Source organism: Talpa occidentalis, unplaced genomic scaffold, assembly GCF_014898055.3.
Source record: "Talpa occidentalis isolate TD23 unplaced genomic scaffold, MPIMG_talOcc4v2.1 talOcc4.4, whole genome shotgun sequence".
In the NCBI taxonomy this organism is placed as follows: Eukaryota; Metazoa; Chordata; class Mammalia; order Eulipotyphla; family Talpidae; genus Talpa; species Talpa occidentalis.
The window spans coordinates 2,614,935-2,634,371 of NW_023604295.1; the positions used below are offsets into that span (position 1 = coordinate 2,614,935).

The window sequence follows — 19,437 nt, forward strand, 5'->3', positions numbered from 1 at the left end:
ATAGCCAGCGGGGGCCTGGCCAGCCTCCAGCCCGTGAACACGCTGGGGCCTGCCAGGACAGCCTGGGGATGCTTCCCGTCACTGGGTGAAGGGGTGAAGGGGAGGATCCTCCCTTTTTCTAGTAAAGAAAAGGTGAGATTATTTTTTAAAAATAGTCGGATGATTCGGGGTGAGGATGCACGTGGCTTGAGGAGCACGGGGAAGACGTGCAGCAGCTGCCGTGAGCGCACGGGCTGTTAGCCGACGAGCAGGGCTGTCGCCTGCGGGAGCAGGCCAGCCTCAGGTGGGCAGCGCCAGTCATCGTGGGCACCCGGGTGGCGGCTCAAAGGCCTCCTCTGGTGATGCTGACAGCTGCGGGAAGCCGGCGCACAGGTGGCCGACGCCAGATAAGTGCAGCCGGAGTCGGAAGAGTGACTTACAGTGTTCCACCAACAGGTCTACATGGACCAGTAACCCTCTCATGGTAGAAAACAGGGCTCTGAGGGGCAGGTTCAGGGCCCCTCGGGCCTGAGGCACAGCTCCATGGTGCTCTTGCTCCGTAGGGCAGGGCGTGGGGAGGCAGTGCCGGGCGTGCAGAGAAGGCCCTGGAAGTGAGGCCCTTGCTCTGATGACGTTTCCAGCCAAGGCATCCAGGGTCCCTGAAGCACAATGTGGTGTGGGGGCTCCTGCTGCTGCCTTCCTGGAGGTGGGGCAGTTGGCGGGCGCTGGGTGGAAAGCGAGATCCCCAACAGGGTGGTTTGAGCGCAGCCGAGAGAGGCCGGCAAGTGGCGGAGGGACCTTGCGCGCAGAGGCCCGCCGCTCCCCTGGCCGGTGCAGAGCTTGCAGGAGCGTGGCTGGCGGCCAGGAGAGGAAACGGCTCAGGCAGAAGGAGGCCCCTAGCTACAGAGGGCCAGAGGGAGGGAGGAGGACTCAGGTAGGCCAGCTCCAGGTGTGAGCTTGGGACGACCCCAGCTTCCAGTTTGGCGTGCAGAGGCAACAGATGGGGCTCAGGCAGGAGGGAGACCCCAGTCCTGCTGGCGCTGGTCCTGGGGACCTAGATGTGACCGTTTCCAAGGAGACGGGATGGAGCAGACACCGTGGTTACCGCAGAGGCGTTGGGCTAACGGGAATGTTTGTGCTCACAAGGGCGAGAACAGGGCTGCTGCGTCTTCCTCCTGGGCCCTGGACACATTGCCTGAGCCCTAGAGCTCGGGCTGCGGCCTCACTGGGGAGACAGTCGCCACAGCTCCACGGGGCTCCAGGCGAAGGGCATCTCTGGGGCGCAGCTGCTGCTCCTGGCAGTGGAGAGGGCAACCCCTGGACAGACTTTGCAGTCAATGGAGAAGCCGGTGAGGGCAGGACGGTGAGGGTTCCAAGGAGACTCTCAGCCGGTGTGCCAGGAACCAGACTACCAGTCCACTGGACACAGGGTGGGCTGGCTTCCTTCCCACTCACAGCACAGCTCGCTCTCCTCCAGGGAACCCCACTTCAGACCACGCCCGTGCCCAGGACTGGGGCCCGAGGGTGGGTATCCGGAATCTCCCAGTCCAGTCCGGATGCCTTCGAAAGGGGAGGGGCAGAACGTGGCTCATCCTACCTGGTGCGGCCTGACCCCCCCACGTGTCAGCGCTTCCCCTCAGCGCGTCTCCCGGCCTGTTGAAATTTCCTGGAATCCCCGAAATGTTCTCCTCTGAGAATGAGCAACTCAGAGGCCTCGCAGCCTGACCGCCCCACCCAGCACAGCCCAGGCCCGCCCGCCTCACGCCCCCTCACGCCCATCTCTCTGCCAGGCTACATCCTGCAGTACTCCGAGGACAACAGCGAGCAGTGGGGCAGCTTCCCCATCAGCCCCAGCGAGCGCTCCTACCGCCTGGAGAACCTCAAGTGTGGCACCTGGTACAAGTTCACGCTCACCGCCCAGAACGGGGTGGGCCCCGGGCGCATCAGTGAGATCATAGAGGCCAAGACGTCGGGAAAAGGTGCGTGTCCGTCCTCGGCATGCCCGTTTCCTTCCACCTCCAGACCCCAGGGTGCTGGAGACATGGATGCGGGCCGTGTGTGGGGTCACTGCCCCTTGCACGCGGTCACTGCTCCTGCAAGGTGGGTGTGTTCCGTGCTTCCCCCGCTGTGGTGCTCACACCGCGTCATGGTCCCTGTGTTGACCCTTGACGTCATAGGTTCTTTATTCGGAACCTGGACCTTTGAAGAGGTGACCGGCAGGGAAGCATCATTCAATTGGTGCCATTTGTGGCCGGGGGTCCCCAGGACAGGGAGGGCCGTGACTGCATGGGTGAGTGAGGAGGTGGCGAAAGGGCCTCTGCAGGTTTCCCTCACCACGAGTCTCCTCGCTTGGGTGGGCGGCCTGGGTGGTGGGGAGACGTGACGAGGCCGTGGAGCCTGAGTCCAGGGTGAGGCCCTGGGCTGGGTGCAGTGCACTGGGCCAGCAGTTTGCAGTCACTTGCCCCAGATCCGCTCCAGGTCCTGTCCAGTTGGGTCCGTCTGCACAAGAATGACAGCAGCTCAGCCATGGGTGCAGAGGCTCATCCAGAACCTCTTCAGGAAACACGAACAGGAAAATAGCCCAGGCGTCAGCTCTCGGGGGATGCTGAGCTAGATGGAAATGACCCCCCAGCTTCCCTCCCACAAGGTCACTGGGTGGACAGGCCCGTGAGGTCTCAGTAAACAGTGGCGTGTGGGCAGAGCCGTGACCCAGACCTGACTGCTCCCCTGCTGGGCATCAGAGGAGCCCAAGACACACGTACCCCAGGCGCTGACCCGCACGCGCTTCCCCCGCAGAGCCCCAGTTCTCCAAGGAGCAGGAGCTCTTTGCCAGCATCAACACCACACGCGTGCGGCTCAACCTCATCGGCTGGAACGACGGCGGCTGCCCCATTACCTCCTTCACGCTCGAGTACAGGCCCTTCGGGACCACGGTCTGGACCACGGCCCAGCGGACCTCGCTGTCCAAGTCCTACATTCTGTACGACCTGCAGGAGGCCACCTGGTACGAGCTGCAGATGAGGGTGTGCAACAGCGCAGGCTGCGCCGAGAAGCAGGCCAACTTCGCCACGCTCAACTACGACGGCAGTAAGCCGGGTCTCCCACCCCACTGTCTCGGGACTCGCGCGGCCCCGCCCCTCCCCACGCGGCCTACATCCTCAGTGGTGTGACCGGCGCCAGCTCCTACTGTGCTTGTGGTCTTGTGCCCCTCCTTCACGGCTCCTTCGGGACCAGGGTGAGGTGCAGGGAATGGGGCTCTTATAGGGCGTCTGGGAGCAGGAGCGGCTTGTACTGAGCTGCAGAACCTTTACCACGTGGCTCGCACCTTCATCGATGAAGGTCCCCACCCCCTCCCCACGCCATCCAATCTGCAGAACTTTCTCTCTTGCTCTCATTAAGTCCTGGCGATGCATGAGCAGAAATAGTGTTCCATAGTGAAGGAGATGGTGTTAGTCACTGAGCAGGCAGAGAGGCACCGATGGAAAGAGAATAATGTGGGATGTTGGTGCATGCACAGCACTTGCACACGCACACACACACAGACACACATGCACCCACCCACACATGAACACAAATATACACATGCACACAGAGATGCATGCACACTGGTACACATCTACACACAACACACATACACTTGCACAAATGTATGTGTATGTACAGACACAGATACACTCACATGCACGTACAGATACACATACAACAGATGTATATATACTCACATGCAAACACATATGCAAAACACGTGCAACACATATGTGACATGCGTACACATGCCACATATGAACTGCATACACTCAAATACAAACACATTCACACATGCTCACTGCAGGTATGTACTTGCACGTGTGTGTTCGTGCACATGTGCACGCATGTGCAAACACTACATGCATGTGTGCATGTTCACACATGTGTGCATATGTGTGGACTTTCTGAAACCAGGTGAGGTGTCTCTCGCCCCTCAGTTGACCCAAAGTAAGTGATACTCCTGGGCTGTCCTCTCTGGCCCATCAAGAGCCGTCCATTGGTCTCTGACCATGCGCTGCCCGCAGGCCTGCAGGGTGACACGTCCTCAGTGCTGTGTGTTGGGCAGTGCTGGGGTCCTCAGGGCAGCGTGTCCTGCTGGTGTTACATGTGCCATGACTGTCACAGCGAGCAGCAGGGTCCGAATCAGATGCTCTGATCACAAGGTAAAACTGGCTGCAGCTCCTCAGAATATTGGGAGCTCCTGGTTCAGCTACCCCAGAGCCTCTGTCCAGTCCCACCGATCAGGTTCTCCCTGAACAAATCCCCCAATACATTCTTCACAACTCATCAGGCTCGGGGTGCCCCCTACAGGGTCCTGTCCCTTGAGACCTTGCTGACTCACAGGCAGGAGGAGTGACCCCAAGCCCTGACCACGCCTCCCTCCCGTCTGAGAGGCCGCCATCTGCACCGTCTGCTCGGAGCTGGCGATCTCGCCTGAAGCTGCCCCACGCGGAGCACGAGGCCGCCCCCACCACGCGCTCCGCGGGCACTAAGTGTCCTCTAAAAAGGCTTAATATCCTCACTTTACCCAGGACCTCAGATGATAATCATAAAAAGTCCTGCCAGTTGTATTCCATTTTCTGAAATCAAAATGATTTTATTACTCCGAAAATAAGGATATATAGTTTTATTTTCCTTGAAAAAGATTGCGGACTTCTTTGAACCAATTTCATGGATATATAGTTTTAATATCTCTTCTGTCGCATGCGCCTGAAGAATCCGTCTTCATTTGGGGAAAAACAAACATTGACAATTAGCCCCGAGTCTGCCCTGGTCGAGCCCACGCAGCCATGTCTCCGCCTGCTCTTTCTCTGCTGGGGCCTGAGCCCAGCGCCGGCTCGTCCCGTGTGGCCGCTGCAGACCCCCCCTCACTCAGGCCCCCTCGTGGGCCTCCGTCCTGGCCTTCAGCTCACGGGACCCAGGAACCCGAGCAGCACCCTTGTTGGCCTCAGAGAGGCCCAGAGCAGGATGAAGATCGTTTTGCCCATAGGGAAATTATGTTATTTTTGCATTGTTTTTCCTAAACCACTGACATGCTGGCCCCTGTTTCACATGCAAATGCAGGGTGATGGACCGTCCTGCGGATTCTCGGTGCCCGTTGCGCTCAGTCTTGCAGAGGCGACAGACAGCTCAGGATAATTCAGAATTCCCCCGACTTGAGGTGTTTCCTTTTCATTCTAAGTAATCTGAGTCTCACAGCGTTGCTGAACAGGGCAGCCGGCTTCGGAGAGCTGGATGGCCGCCCTTTGAAAAGCTTTCTGCAGCTCTCATAACTAAAATGAGGGTCTTTAAAGTGGATTTGTGATGAAAAGTGAGTAAACAGCCAAACCAAAAGAGTCTCAGCTTCTTGAAGCCACCGTGTCCTGTGCAGCTGCCCTGCTGAGCTCTGCTCACTCGCCAGCCCCTGACTAGTCTTTGAGGTGCCCTCTTTTCAAACACCCTCTGTCGCTTTTGTTATGGGTGACACGTTTAAACAGTGAAGGCACGTGGCTTTTTTGAGCACCCAGCCCAGGCTTCATGCTCTCTTTCAAGGGTTGGTTCCCAACAGTGTGAGAGGTGCCTTGCCCGATGCCATCGTGTGCTAGCGTGAGTTCAAGGTCATGTGCTAGACAGAGCTCAAGGTCATCAGCTGGGGGAGTTCAAGTTCGTGTACTAGAGTGAGTTCAAGCTCAGGCAGAAGGAGGTGAGGGAGCAAGTAAATATTGCAGCCAGAGCCTAGGTAAAGTGTTCCCCTCGTTTCTCTTCACCCTGGACACCCTTGACTCCCCCTGTCTCTGTCTTTCCGTCGTGGTCAACAGGCATCTAACGTGTGGCCCCGCTTGCAGGTACAATCCCTCCCCTCATTAAGTCAGTCGTCCAGAGTGAAGAAGGGCTGACGACCAACGAGGGGCTCAAGATGCTGGTGACCATCTCCTGCATCCTGGTGGGGGTGCTGCTGCTGTTTGTGCTGCTGCTGGTGGTGAGGAGGAGGAGGCGGGAGCAGAGGCTGAAGAGGCTGAGAGGTGAGTCCGGGCCGTCCAACCCCAGCTGAGCAGGTCCCTCAGCTGACTCTGTGCACCTTTGGCCAAACTGCAGGGCTTTAAAGTAGATTTGGTCTTAACGCCTGTGATAAAAAGTGAGCAAACAGGGCCTCCCCGGTGGCGCAGCAGTTGAGCACTGGGTTGCGAAGCTGCCCGCAGCCTCTGCAGCACCGGTTCAATCCCCGGCCGCCGGGCGAGGGTCCCACATGGCGCGCGGACCTCTCCTGCCGCCCGCTGCTCCCCTCAGCAGTGTACTTTGTCAGTCTGCCTGTTCTGTTCCCCGCTCTGGCGCTGGTGAATTCTCTCACCCTCCCACACTTCTGACTGTACCCAGTGCTTGTATAAATAAATAAAATAAATAAATCTTAAAAAAAAAAAAAAGTGAGCAAAAGGCCAAACTAAAAGAGCCTCAGCTTCTTAAAGCCACTGTGTCCTGTGCGGCTTCCCTGCTGAGCTCTGCTCGCTCACCAGCCTGTCACTCCATCTTTGACGTGCAGGGCTTGGCAAAGTCATAAAACATGACGACTTGGCCCATCGGAAACCGAGTGCCAGGCCAGGCTCCATGAACCGGAGAAGCCGCTCAGCAGGGCCAGGGCCTCGGGAACTCTGTCCACCACTCCGGCTGCGCCACCAGTTGTGGCACCCTTGGGCAAGCCCGTCAGATGTGCTCTGGAAATGACAGTTGCTGTGTTGCTGGGGAGCGGAAATTGAGGGCTCAGGGCACCGGGGAGCGGTGGAGGCAGAACACATGCATTTTCCTAAGTTAGAAATCGGAGCCGGGGCCCAGCGGAAGAGAAGCCCTCGGAGGTGCTGAGGCCCCGGCACTGGGCCCGCGGCCCCGCTATGCCAACGCCTCCCGCTGCAGCGTCCAGGTGCCGGCTGTTCCCGGGTCTGGCCCAGGGCCCTGGCCGGCCCATCCTCCAGCCTGCTTCAGAGCAGCACTTCCAACTCGAGACCAGCGCAGGGTGCGCGCTCCCGGGCCCTGCTCTGTCCCGCTGGGTATCTGCCCCGAGCCTCTCTGTTAGTAAAATGCAAATCCAGATGTTCACACTCGCTATCAGGTCAGGGAGGGGTGATGTCTCTGACATCCTGTCTGGACTCCGGAAGCAAGTCTGAAGCACGCCCCCCCCCCGACCCCCCCAGCCATCACATCTGTGCTCCCCTCCTCACTGGTGATGTGGAAACACTGAGTTCTGAAGAGCAGCAAGTCCTGACGCGGCATCGCGGATGGGTTTCTGGAAACCTTGACCTTTAGCAAGACGGTCTGCTGACCCAGCTCCTGCAACACACAGAACATCCCAGACTCCACCGAAGAGCCCAAAGTCTTCTGATAGTCAACACTCGTTTGTCTTCTTTCACTCACTTTCCACTTTCACTCACTTCTTTTCACTCACTTACGCAGCCCAGGGTCACGGTGCCCAAGCCTCTCCAGCAGCTCAGGAGGCTGGGGGTGGACATACAGACACCTTCTGCCCCAGGGCGTCACACACACCCACTCAGGCAGCTGGGCCACCGCGGCAGGACTCCCCCAGGCAGTGACCCAGCAGGGATCCATATTCTTCCTCATCGTTTTAATGAAATGACATTGAACAAAAAGTACCTGCAATTGTATTGAGCCAAAATCCAGTTGGGGCCGCAGACCTGCAACATTCCACCTGTCTTCACTTACCCTGTTCTTTATGTGACCCTAATGCATTTCGCTGTCCGCGGGCTTTCAGTTTGCCAACACATTAAAACATCTGGGTATATTGCTCTCCAGCACGCACCTGAATAACGCCTCCATCTTCTGCAGCCCCACGATTGGAGGGGCGTCCATCTCATTGCAATGTCCTTCCTAAGCCACCCTCACCACTTATCTCTAATTGCGCAGACCTCACTTGGGGAATCTGTGTCCCAAGCCCTGTGCTTGGTGCCTGATGCACAAAGAAGTAGAGAAAAAGCCTCTGAGCTCTGGCTTGAGTGCAGGAGGGAAGCATCTAACAGGAAGGAAACAAAAATGTAAAATGGGTTTCAAACAGACCCTACATTGGCAGGAAAGGGGGCAGCCAACCCCAACTGGGGAAAAGAGGGCGCCGCCCAAAAGTATGTCTGCTGATCTGCTGAAAAGCCAGACGAGACAGGCGAGCTGCGGCAGAATCCAGTCACAAGGGCCCTTCGCTTAAACCCAAAAGGCTGTTTTCATAACCGCTTGTCACAGGAAACAGAACCCTGGTCGGGGCCGCAGGGACAAGGCCGTTGAGTTCCAGGGCCAGGTTTTGTTGTGTGTAGACAGCAGATCCAACTGGTTGCGCTTACAAGGCAAAGAACGGTCCGGACAGCAGCTCTCAGGCAGCAGCAGGAGCAGAGGCGTCGCCGTTTCTATGTGACCACGAGGCTGCAGCGGAGTGTGCGTGACCCTGGAAGCCAAGCTCCTCCTCCGTCTCCTCCCAGCGCCACCAATTTCAGCTTTCCCGCCTCCCCTGCCTGTCACTCACTCTGCCTTCCCGGCTGTTGTGTCATCCTCCGTTTCCTATACCTTGGGCACCCCAACATTTGCTCTGAGCACGTAAAAGAGGCTCAAGCTTCTGACTCTAACCGATGTGTTTGGGTCGGACTGACTGTGGCACATGCATCTTCTTTTCACTCTTAATCACCCCTCGTCTTAGCTACTGCTCCGCCAGGGCCTGGCGCTGATACTGTCAGCGTCCCTTGTCTAGACACCGGCATCCTGGGGCCGGTCTTGGTAGGGAAGCAGCACATCACATCTGAGAACTTGGCTTCCATTCCCCGGGAAAAGGCTGGGTTTCCTCTGTGCCAGAGGCTTCAGTGGGAGGAACAGAGGCACCAGGGCAAAGCAGAGGACTTTATGGGAGATGCTGAGATGCGAGAATTCCTCAGAAGTAACCCGACACCTGGGTGTCTGCCGGCTTGTGTCCTTGCTCAGGAGAGGTCTCTGTGCCAGGAGTCTGATGAGAGGGCCGGCAGCAGGGACGCACAGGACTGAGGCCCACGTCCATCCCCATTCCTAACGGCCTTCCAATGCGGAGGTGCTGAAGTAAATTCAGTTCCACAGCCCCTTGACCATGACCGACCACACGCCGCCCATTAAAACCCAACAGTAAAATATTCTTAGAAAGTCATTCCTATTTGAACACAAGGTCCTGGAATGAGAACAGATTCCTAAGACCCCAGTTCAGAGCCGATGCCCTTGCCACAGCGTGTAGAGGCTTGTGAAGCTGCGGGGCCATCTGCCCATAGCCGTGACACCATCAGGGGACAGGCACGTGCCGCATTGCTCAGGGGAGTCCATGAGAGGCAGCTCTTGAGACATCGGGAAGCCACAGCCAGAGCTGATGGCGTAGGGGCCTGGCCGTGGACAGAAGTCATCCGTGGAATCCCCCGATCACAACCTGGCGCCCGTCAGGCGGGTGAGGATGAACTTGTCCCTGTGTGAGAATGAGCTCAGACGTGTTCACACGTTCAGTAGAATGATCTCATGCCATGTTTTTATTGTCCAAAATAAGGACATTTCTGATAATGTGTCAACGTTGTCTGAGCAACCACCTGTCAGGATCTACAATGGAAAGAAGCAGTTTGGATCAGAGAAAAATGCTAGAGGAGGCAGGACGAACACAGCTGTCCTCACCCGCGCGGCAGCTCCCGCCGCCGGCCTGTCTGCTTGCCAGAGGCCGCTAAGTGTTTCCGGCAGACTGGTTGGCCATAAAGACAAGCAACCTAGTTAGGTGAATGCAATATACCGTTCTTTTATGTAAAAATAAAAAAAAAAGAAAAAAAAAGAAAATGGGACTCAAGCAATTTAGCCAACCTATATTCTTCCTTCCTGAGTGCTAATTTTAGAGCATAGCGACCTCCTAAAGTCTAAATTGCCTGCAAGTGCTACATTTTTTTTTTTTTTAAACTATGACTTTACCCAGGAGTTCAGAAGCCACATTCGGCTTTAATGCTGCCCTGATTTCCCCCCTTCCGAATCCTTTGAAGTGCAAGATGCTGAACGGGGTTATTGGCTGGGCCCCAACCTTATAAAATTGTGATTCCCGCGTCCAGCCACCCTCTCCAGGACGGCTGGAAGCTCCTCCCTCAGCAGGGGTCTGCGCCCGAGGTTGCAAGCTGTGCTGGCACCAGGCACAGGGTGAACTGGCAGTGCCCACCTGAAAATCTCCTGCCAAGACTTCAGAGAAGCTAAATAAAAGTCAGTGGCTGCCAGGAAATGTGACCATGCTTGTGTGGCAAAATGCCCCCTTCCCTGCAACAGCAGCATATTCCTGACTTTCAGCACACTTTGAAAGTGACTGATAGTATCAAACCGGGCCATTCCGGAAGGCCGTTCCCAGAGGGCCACAGCGCACATGGCAGGATGGGGCGCAGGTGAAGGGCAGCCTTGAGGCACCCCCACTGTGTTCTTGCTCATACGTGCCCTTTATCTGCTCTGCGGAGGAGCTGAAAGCTCCTTGTTTGCAGACCAAATATTGGCTTGAGTGTTAATAATATAAAGGAAGAGGGGGGTGTCCAGGGGAGTCCATGACACTCAGACTTGAGGTGCTCACGGAGACCCCACCCCTGGGTGTAGGCTTCCGGCGTGGAGAAGCCCAGGGCTCCGCGTGTGAAGGACCCAGGAGTGAAGCCAGGACTCGTGGCCTCCGGCAGACGCTACGAAGTCAGGCTGCAGCTGGAGTCAGGCCTCCCCGGAGCGCCCCGTGCTGAGCTGCCTGGTCCTTTCCTCCCGCCCGCCCGTCCTTGGCCTGCCCTCCCTGCCTCCTGTCTTCTTTCTTCCTTCATTTTTGCCTGAATTTTTTAATAAGATCATCCTTTCAGGACACCAAACTTGTGTGTAAGAGCTAAGTGAAAAGGGGATTCTGTGTGTGAGAATGGGGAGCAGAGGAAAAGTGGGGTGCAGCAGAGCTGAGCCGAGGGCGGCCGGGGCAGGGCCAGAGCGGCGACCGGGAGGGCAAGGTCAGCTCCGCCTGGCCCTAGCATTGCCCCTGCACACCCCACCCCACCACGTGTCCTGTTTCCTCCGGTTTGAGCAGGTTTCTGGGATTGGGTGTGTCTGTGATTGTCCTTCTTGGGTCTGTGTGTCCTGGCGGTTTTGGCCTCACCTCCTCTGAGCACGCGGGTGCCCAGAAGTCCGGTTTGTATCCTGGCAAGCTGGAGGCAGGGCGGCAGCCCTTACAAGACAGCCGCTCGGCGCGACCCTTCCAGTCCCCTGGAAGAGCAGGGACGCTGAGGGATCTGGCAAAGCAGAGCCTGAGACAGGTGGTCCCGCAGGACACCGTCTGCTTGCCCAGTCGTCAGTGTGTGCGAGGGGCGGCGGGGCCTATCCACAGAGGAGCCGGCCCAGCACTGTCCACCCCGCTGAGCTGGAACTGCAGAATGGAGGCGTAGCCAGGGGGTGAATGAGCTTCCTCGTGTGTCAGGGGATGTGCGGGCTGTGGCGGTGGCAGCTCTGACCCTCCACGCTGGCCCCTCCCCAGGACAAGCAGCCCCCCCACCCCAGGAGTCTCTCAGGTAAGCACCTTCCTGCGGAGGGTGCCAGGGAGGAGGCCAGCTGTGGCCGCCAGCCCCGTCCCCACAGCTCCCTTCACAGAGGACCCGCAGTTTCCAATTTCTTCCTCGTCTTCCTTTTCGTGACTCTCTGCCAAACACTAGCCTGTTGTAGTCTCCTAATAGCTACGGAAATAGGTCAAGAAAAAGCTTGGCGTTCTTATGCCCTATTTTGCTGACATGAGAATGGAAGGAAACTTGTCCAAATCTCCTCTCAGTTAATGCGGAACTAGAAAGAGAACCTGCTCACGCTTGCCTACCCCAGTTCCCTGCCCATGAAATTTCTCCAGACTTTGGAATATTCTAGAAATACAGACATCTAGGCTGTCTCATCCACAGTAAGTGAGCTTGCAAGGTTTATCAACAAACATGGAATCAAAAAAGGTATTAAGAGGTTTAATAGCTGGTTTACAATTTTATTTTTGCCTATTGAAAATATTTGGTGTATCTGTTGTTCTTTTTAACCTTTGCATTCACGAGCTCTTCATCTTCCCCCTTGTAAAAGTATTTCTCCTGGCTCGCGTGTCTTCAGCTCTCTGCCCTTCTCTCTACTTCTTTTCACCACTGAATTCTTGAGTGTTCTGTCCGTGCCTCCCTGTGGCTCCCAGACCCCGGGCTCACTCTCCCTCCACCCACCCCTCAAATGGAACTGCTCCCTGAAGGAAAACAGCCAGTGGCCTCTGATCCCCAAAAACGCCTTTCGTTTGTCATTTTCTGTCCCTCTTTGCACAGAGTGTCAGCAAATGTCAGTTTCTGAGACTCCTTCCTTCCCATTTCGCTATCACTAGATTATCCAGGTGGTGCTTCTCCCTCGTCCACCCCTGGCAGTGAAGGGCGAGCCAGGCCCAGGCTGGGGTGCAGGGGCGCCAGCGGTCTGGGAGACGTCACAAAGCCCGTGTCCCAGATCGGGCTTTGAAGTTTGTGAGGGAATGTGACAGGCAACACAAAAGGCTGTTCGGCTGTGTTTCAGCGAGAGGAACAAGATTTGGGACAATGTTCTGAAGTTAACAGATGGTGGGTAGAGGGAGAAATGACGCAACACCTGCTTTCCTCTGATGTGCACCAGAAGCGCTGTTCAAACCATGAAGTAGGGAGCAGGAGTCGTAAGAAACAGGGAGCGAGAAGAGGAAGTCGGCAGATCTAGAGGAGGGAGCCAGGGAGGAATTGCTTCAGGTGGCTTGAGAAAATAATCAAAGCCCCTGATTATTTAAATGGATTTAGTCTTTCGGAAGCTATTATGTCGACGTCATTCCGGGGGAGAGACCTTATGGAGGAGGAGGCACAACACCCCCAGCCCTGGGAGTGGAGGCGCCGTGGTGACAGTGAGCCCCGACAGACAGCAGCCGCCCGGGCACCAACAAATGCTCTGATGATCCCCTGAAAGGGAAGATTGTTTTCCTACTGGAAATATTAGGGCCAGCATCGTGGCATTCCAGCCCCGAAATCCCAAAAGATAACATGCGAGAATTCTGAGCAAAATTTTTCCAGATATAACAAGACCTTTGTGGAGCCTCTTTGAACAGTCAAGTTAGCGGCGTTAGAACTAGTGCTGCTTCATATTCGTCTCCAAAACCAATGAATTCTTAGAAGCTGCACATTGAAACAAGCCAGGTTAGTTTCCAGAAAGATGGATTGGAAGCAGTGAGGAAGGACAGGGTGGCCAGGGGTCCCGATGCGCCCCGGGAGCGTGTTGACAGGACCAACGGCTCAGGGGGCGGCAGCCACGGCCGCAGCCGACGCAGGAGGAGCCCCGGTAAGAACGCGGATGTGTTAGGGAGAAGAATTCAACACTAAGGGATTGTGCAAGGCTGCAATCAAGGTGCTAAAATTTAATAAGGATCATTGTAAAGTCTTCTAGGGAAGTTGTGAAAATCCATTCGCGGCACACGACGAGCCTGTGTTCTCACTGGAGGGGGCATCAAAGGGAAGAATTGCAAAACCCGCGCCGGCGTCTGCGCTCAACCCCATCTCCTGAAGGATAATGAGAAATCACAGATATTTCATCGACGAGAGGCCCAGGGAGAGAATGACCCGGGAATTATGCCAGGTAGAGTGGTGAGAAGATGCGAGCATTTCACCAGGAGAGCGGACATGGCGGCTGTGGGCGCCCCCTGGCCCAGCGCGTGCCAGTCCCAGGCGTCACCGCCAACGTGCCCAGCTGGACCTGGCCTCGGGCTTCAACGCGAGACAAGGACGGCGGCTCTCACGAGTCAGGGCACCGGCACAAACGCTTTGTGTGGCTCCGCGGCCTACTCGGGACTGAGCTGACCCTGGAGATGAGGACACACGGGTCAACGGAGAGGCGTGTTGAGGGGGATTGGCAGTCTCGGCGGAGGGTCCCCGAGAGGACGGCCCTGCAGGGGCAGCCGCAGCGTCCACCCTTCCCTCGAGCACCCGGGGCCCGGCTCATTGTGGAATCTACCCTGGATGCGTAGACACGATTCGAACACTTCGTGGGAAGCTGATTTGAAGTCTTCAAAACTCGTCAGTCTCCACGACTCCATGATTTTTTTTAGTTTTTTAACTTGCCCCAGATTCTCTTCCCACCCCTAAACAGAAGCGAGTGGGGGCTCCCCCACAGCCCCGTCTCCAGGTCCTGCACCCACTGCTGTCACTGTGTGCCTGTGTCCCGCCCGGTCCCCAGTTTGCCGCTCCCCTGCACTCGCGCTGCTGGTGCCTGCCACGCCTGGTGGCCCCCGAGTCTTGCGGGTAGAGCACAACCCTTCCTGGCCCCTGGCCCTGCTGCACCCCTTGGGCCCAGCCCTACCTCCTTCACCACTGGCCCTGCCCTAGGCCCCCCTACTGAGTTTTCTGGGTGCCCACCTCACCTCTGCCCTCCTCACACGCCTCCCCTCAGCCCAGGCACAAGCTGGCAGATTTTGACCAGTAACACAGAGACACACCCCATTTAGCTCCTCACAGTCGTGAGTCTCTGTCCAGTGAAATTCTCCCAGCCCTTGCTTCCTGAAGGAGTTCAGAACCCTGCTCCTTCTGTCCACGCGCCCCGAGCTCCAGGCTTCCTTCAAGGTGGGGTGTCTTGCGTCCTTCCCGACTGAGCCAGCTTGAGGCAGCCCCTCAGTCGGGGGGCACTGGGCATCTGCTCACGGGTCCCTGCAGACCTCGTGCAGACTCTGCTCTACCCATGAAGACTGGAAGCATCATGACGAAGGGAGAGTTTGAGCCACAGCCCTGCCTAATGTGGGAGATGAGCCCCAGTTGTATCTGAGCCCCAGGCCCGTGGTTTCTGAACAAGGGTGTAATAATTCCAGGCAGAGCCCAGTAGGAGGAGGACATGCACCGTTAGTCCTGGTAACCGGCACCAGCCGGACTCCTGGTACACACTCAGCTGTGACCCCCACCCAGCCCGCGCACACCCCGCCCTCTGACGTGCCGTCCCGACCCCACGCCTGTGCTGAACGTCCACCACGCTTCTCAGCCGCCCAGAGACATTTGTAGACATGGACGGCTTGCTTTGGGGTGGGGAGCATGTCCTCATTTAAGGGGGCTCCGTTGTCGCTGATCGGATGCTACAATTCCTCAGGACACTGACAGGAAAAAATTCACAGGAGAAAAACGACTGACCAACTTGAAGAACAGGAGAATGAGGAGGATAGAAAGGGGGGAAAGAGATTCAGGCTGGAGATCTTCGAGGCTGAGTTTGCATCACATCATGAGCTGATGTGGAATGTTTCCTGCTGAGGATTTTCCCCTCGTTTTTAGAGTATTGAACTAACCATACTTTTGGTTGTGACCTAGAACTAATTACATCCCCGGCTCCTGACACACAATAGATGAATGTGCTTTGCAATGTTACATCATTCAGGAAGAGGAGTCAGATTTGCTCTGTGTTTAAGATAAATATAAAGACGTGAGCTGGGAAATTAAACGCTGTTTGCTTTCTTCACTGGGCTGTGTCTGTGGGCTGAGGGACTGAGTCTCTCTTCCCCGTGACGCGCCCCATTATTCTGGGTGCCGGTGGGAGCCGGCAGAGCTGACTCCAAGAATCAAGCTTCGGTGCTCTGGGGTGCCAGCCCTTGGGGGCTGGGACTGTCCACACCTCCCCGTGAGCATGCTTCTCCCTGAATGAAAACAGTTGCATTTAAATGTCAACCCCAACAGATGAAAGTACTCCAGCAGATGAATTTCTTCTTTAGAGAGCCAGTCACATACCCCCCTGAATCCATTTCCAGAAAGTTCTGTCCACTGAACACAGCATTTCACATCAAGACTTTTAGAGAGGGATGAGAGAAAAACAAAAAGAAGGCTTTTGTGTTCTAAGGAAGAAACATTCCTTTTTGCCAGGGCAAAATGTGTAAAAAGAAGAAACTCTATTTTAGGGGAATGAGAATTTCAAAGCAGTACCACCCCAAAAAGTGGAATGTTTTACTACATCATTTTTAGACAGGATATCTTTTGTCAGAAGTGGTAACCAGGCCTTGGTAAACAATGTCCTCAGAGAAAAAAATGAAGGAGAATTTTCTTTCAGATTTTAAACATCTGAGCTTTCAGCACGGCGATGTCATTTACGCAATTCCGTGACTGACAAGGGGCCCAGAGCTCTGTAATAATACCTCTGTAAGAGATCCAGCTGCCATCAGCTTCTTAATTTTGGTATTTTGAGAGCAAAAAGAGTGAAATTTGTACTCCTTTCATGAATTACTTTCAAAATGTTAATTACCTGGCAAGTGGAAATGAAATTGGGTTTTTGAAAATTGCCAAATAAATAGGTTGCAATGCAGCCTGCGGTAGTTTTCGGAGAATTTTTAGGCCCCCAGAGTGTTCATGTGTTACACATAATGCTTGTTATATGTAGTATTACATATCCCCATGCAGAAGAAATAAGGAATTTATAGAACTCTTGGTTATTAGTAATGATTTGGATATATGCAGGGACATGTCAGAGTGGCTGTTGGCATCTGATTTTTTAGAATACCTGTCATAAATGCCTATGTGCATGTTAATGAATTGTTTATCTTGTACTAATCTTCATTTTCTTTCCCCAGATGCAAAGAGCTTAGCTGAAATGCTGATGAGGTAAGCCAACAACACCCAGCATCCCAGATGCCATATTTAAAAGAACAATTTCCAACTTGCCTGAATGGTTTCTTAATGACACTCTGAAATTGGTGACACATTGTTGACATGTAGTGCCCGTGGAGTGTGCAGATACCAGGTAACACACGACACTGTCCGTGGGTGGTGTGGCTGGCAGCACGAAACCTATGCTATGTCCCGATTAACTGCACCTACAGATGACAGAACCAGCTTGAGGCAGCCCCTCAGTTGGGGGCGGGGCACTGGGCGTCTGCTCACGGGGTCCCTGCAGACCTCGTGCAGACTCCGCTCTACCCATGAAGACTGGAAGCATCATGACGAAGGGAGTTTGAGCCACAGCCCTGCCCAATGTGTGTGATGAGCCCCAGTTGTATCTGAGCCCCAGTCCCTTGGTTTCTGAACAAGGGCATAATAATTCCAGGCAGAGCCCAATAGCCTCGGCTTTGCTTTACCCAAACAGGCCCCTTTTGATGTCAAGCCTTCTTCCTACCAGTTAGCCAGGTCACCCACAGAGGAAATGCCCATGTGCTGTGTGCATCAAAGGCTCTCTGAGCTCCCATCCCATCAGCACCCAGCACAGCGAACCCCCTAGCCCTTGGCTGCAAACGTGTGCTCACTGTCTGTCCTGGGGGTCACTGTCTGGTCCTATGCATCACTTGCTACATGAAGGGCCGGGGTAGGTGACGAGTAATGAGCACCCCCAACTGCACAAGACAGCCCAGTAATTCATTAAGCTTTTTATATTATAATGACTAACCAAAAGTGAAAGCGGGTCATCAGTTTAAGAACTGGATAAGGAAAGAGGCGGGGGCCCTGGTGGTGAGCTTGCTGCTGCTGCTTGAGGGGCACAAGTGTGAGAGAGGAGGATGCGGAAGCTTCTCCTTCCGCCCCCACCCCACGCGGCTGCCTGCATCTTCCTCCCCCATCTTTGCATGGAAGATCCACACTGTGTGTGACTCCCACCCCGTATCCTCGAAGACACAGGCAGAACTTGGTGTCCATCGGGCCAGCATGCCTTTCCGCAGGCCTCTTTGCTTGCCTGTCCTGTGCTCTAAAACAATATGAATTGTAGGTGTAGGACATGGCGAAATCGAGGGTAACTTGGTAATGCTTGGGGTGAGCAGCTGGATGAAACTTGGCGCCACTGGCCAAGGTTATGGGCCTTTTTCATTATGTAAGTAGGGAAGCGGTGTTGCTGGCAATGGAAGGACCCGCTTGGGTCTTGTTGAAATTGGGATGATTTTTAAACATCCAATGAAGGTGTCGAGTCGATAGCTGGTAGCAGGCATCTGGAGCGCAAAGGAGAGGCAAAGTGGTGCAGATGGCTCATCTCATATTTCCTCCCGATGGAGAGCTCGCCGTGCTAGATCCAGCTTGCAGGGGGAACACTATGAAAGTCCACATGGAACGCCTTGAGCCCGTGCGCCTGTGAAAGGCTGTCCTAGTTTGGAAAACTGGCATTAGGACATCTGTGTGGCTCTGAGGGATAGCCAGACACACGCTCTTGCATGGACTAAATCTGCAGAACAGCTGGAAAATAAATCAGCAGGGCAGAATCATTCGATTTGTGTTAACTTACCGTAGAGGGCAGGAATGGACACAGCAGGTGTTCTGACCCAGCAGCCCGGGTCAAGGAGGAGTCAGAGCCCTCAGTGCTTTTGCAGGTCTTTTATTTAGATTTACCAAGCACACGGCAGGCAGAGGTGCTGGGGGGCCGGGAGGCTGGCCAGCCTCCCGGCCCCCAGCAAGTCTTCACTCTATCTGGGCTCTCCGGCCTTCTCTCATGTTCTCTCTGCTCCTCTGCTCTCCTGCTTCCATTCGTTCTTGGCTTCTGCTGGCGTCCCCGCAACGCCGCCCTTATAAACTCAGTCTCTCAGCCCAGGTGCACCCACTCCAGGTGCCGCCATCAGGCATGCATTCGGGACCACAGGGCTCCCTCATCTATCCTAATGGCGGGAGGGCAGAAAAGCCGGATACTTTTTCCTTCCCCTACACTGACCTACCTGTGAAGGCATCTTCTAATGTAAACTTAGAAAGATGAATCTGCTGATGACACTTAAACTCGGAAGATTTCACAGAAGTATTTAGGGTTCTGGATCCTTGTGGAGATGCTGTGGCCTCCCTGGGCACAGCCGGCTGGTGGTGTCTGCCGGGGACTACGAGCAGGGGCCCTTTTACGGAGCACGCCCTCCACTCCTCGCCCCGGCCATGGGCCCCGCCCGCTCCAGACGACCTGACTCATGTGCCCCCGAGTCTGGCTCCTGCTGTCTTTGCTGAGAGCTTCTGGCCACTTCTGTCCACTCCAAGCCATAGACAAACCTCTGCCTGAAAGCCTCCCTGTGACGCTGGGCACGAGTTTCTGACAGGCTCCACGTTTTTTCAATAGGATGATTTGTCACTAATTAGCATCTCTGAGTCCCAGGATGCATCCCACCACCTCCTCACTTGCCCCAAGTCAAATCCTGGGCAGCATCTTCTTCCCTCTCCTTGGCTAGTAGAACAACCCCTCTACTGGCAAGACTAGATAAGAGCAGGAATGGACCGTGGCTCTGGCAGGTGACGGTTGCCAACGTGAAATTGGGAACATTAAAACTAGTAAGTACTCCCACTCAAGGGAGGTGAGGGGGCTTGCCTCTAAAAGGGGGTAATTGAAAAGGGAGGGGATTCCCAAGCTCCTCCAATAGGTGCTTTTATGGGATTCATTTAGAAGTCGAAGCAATGCTTTTAGTCATGAAGGTTTAGCTTAATCCAATTTTGGCCAAAGTCCATGTCACGTCCCTGATCTATTTAAGGCCAATCATATTTTCAAGGTGAC

General features: G+C 55.2%; 1 protein-coding gene across 1 annotated transcript in view; it reads left to right on the top strand.

Moving 5' to 3' along the window:
- The window catches only part of DSCAM (DS cell adhesion molecule), a 433,598-nt gene that overhangs the window by 388,299 nt on the left and 25,862 nt on the right, over positions 1-19,437 (top strand). The window contains exons 25-28 of the mRNA XM_037524927.1: positions 1,770-1,958; positions 2,776-3,066; positions 5,832-6,008; positions 16,571-16,601. Of these exons, the coding sequence (XP_037380824.1) occupies positions 1,770-1,958; positions 2,776-3,066; positions 5,832-6,008; positions 16,571-16,601 (688 nt within the window). The remainder of the gene's footprint in view (positions 1-1,769; positions 1,959-2,775; positions 3,067-5,831; positions 6,009-16,570; positions 16,602-19,437) is intronic.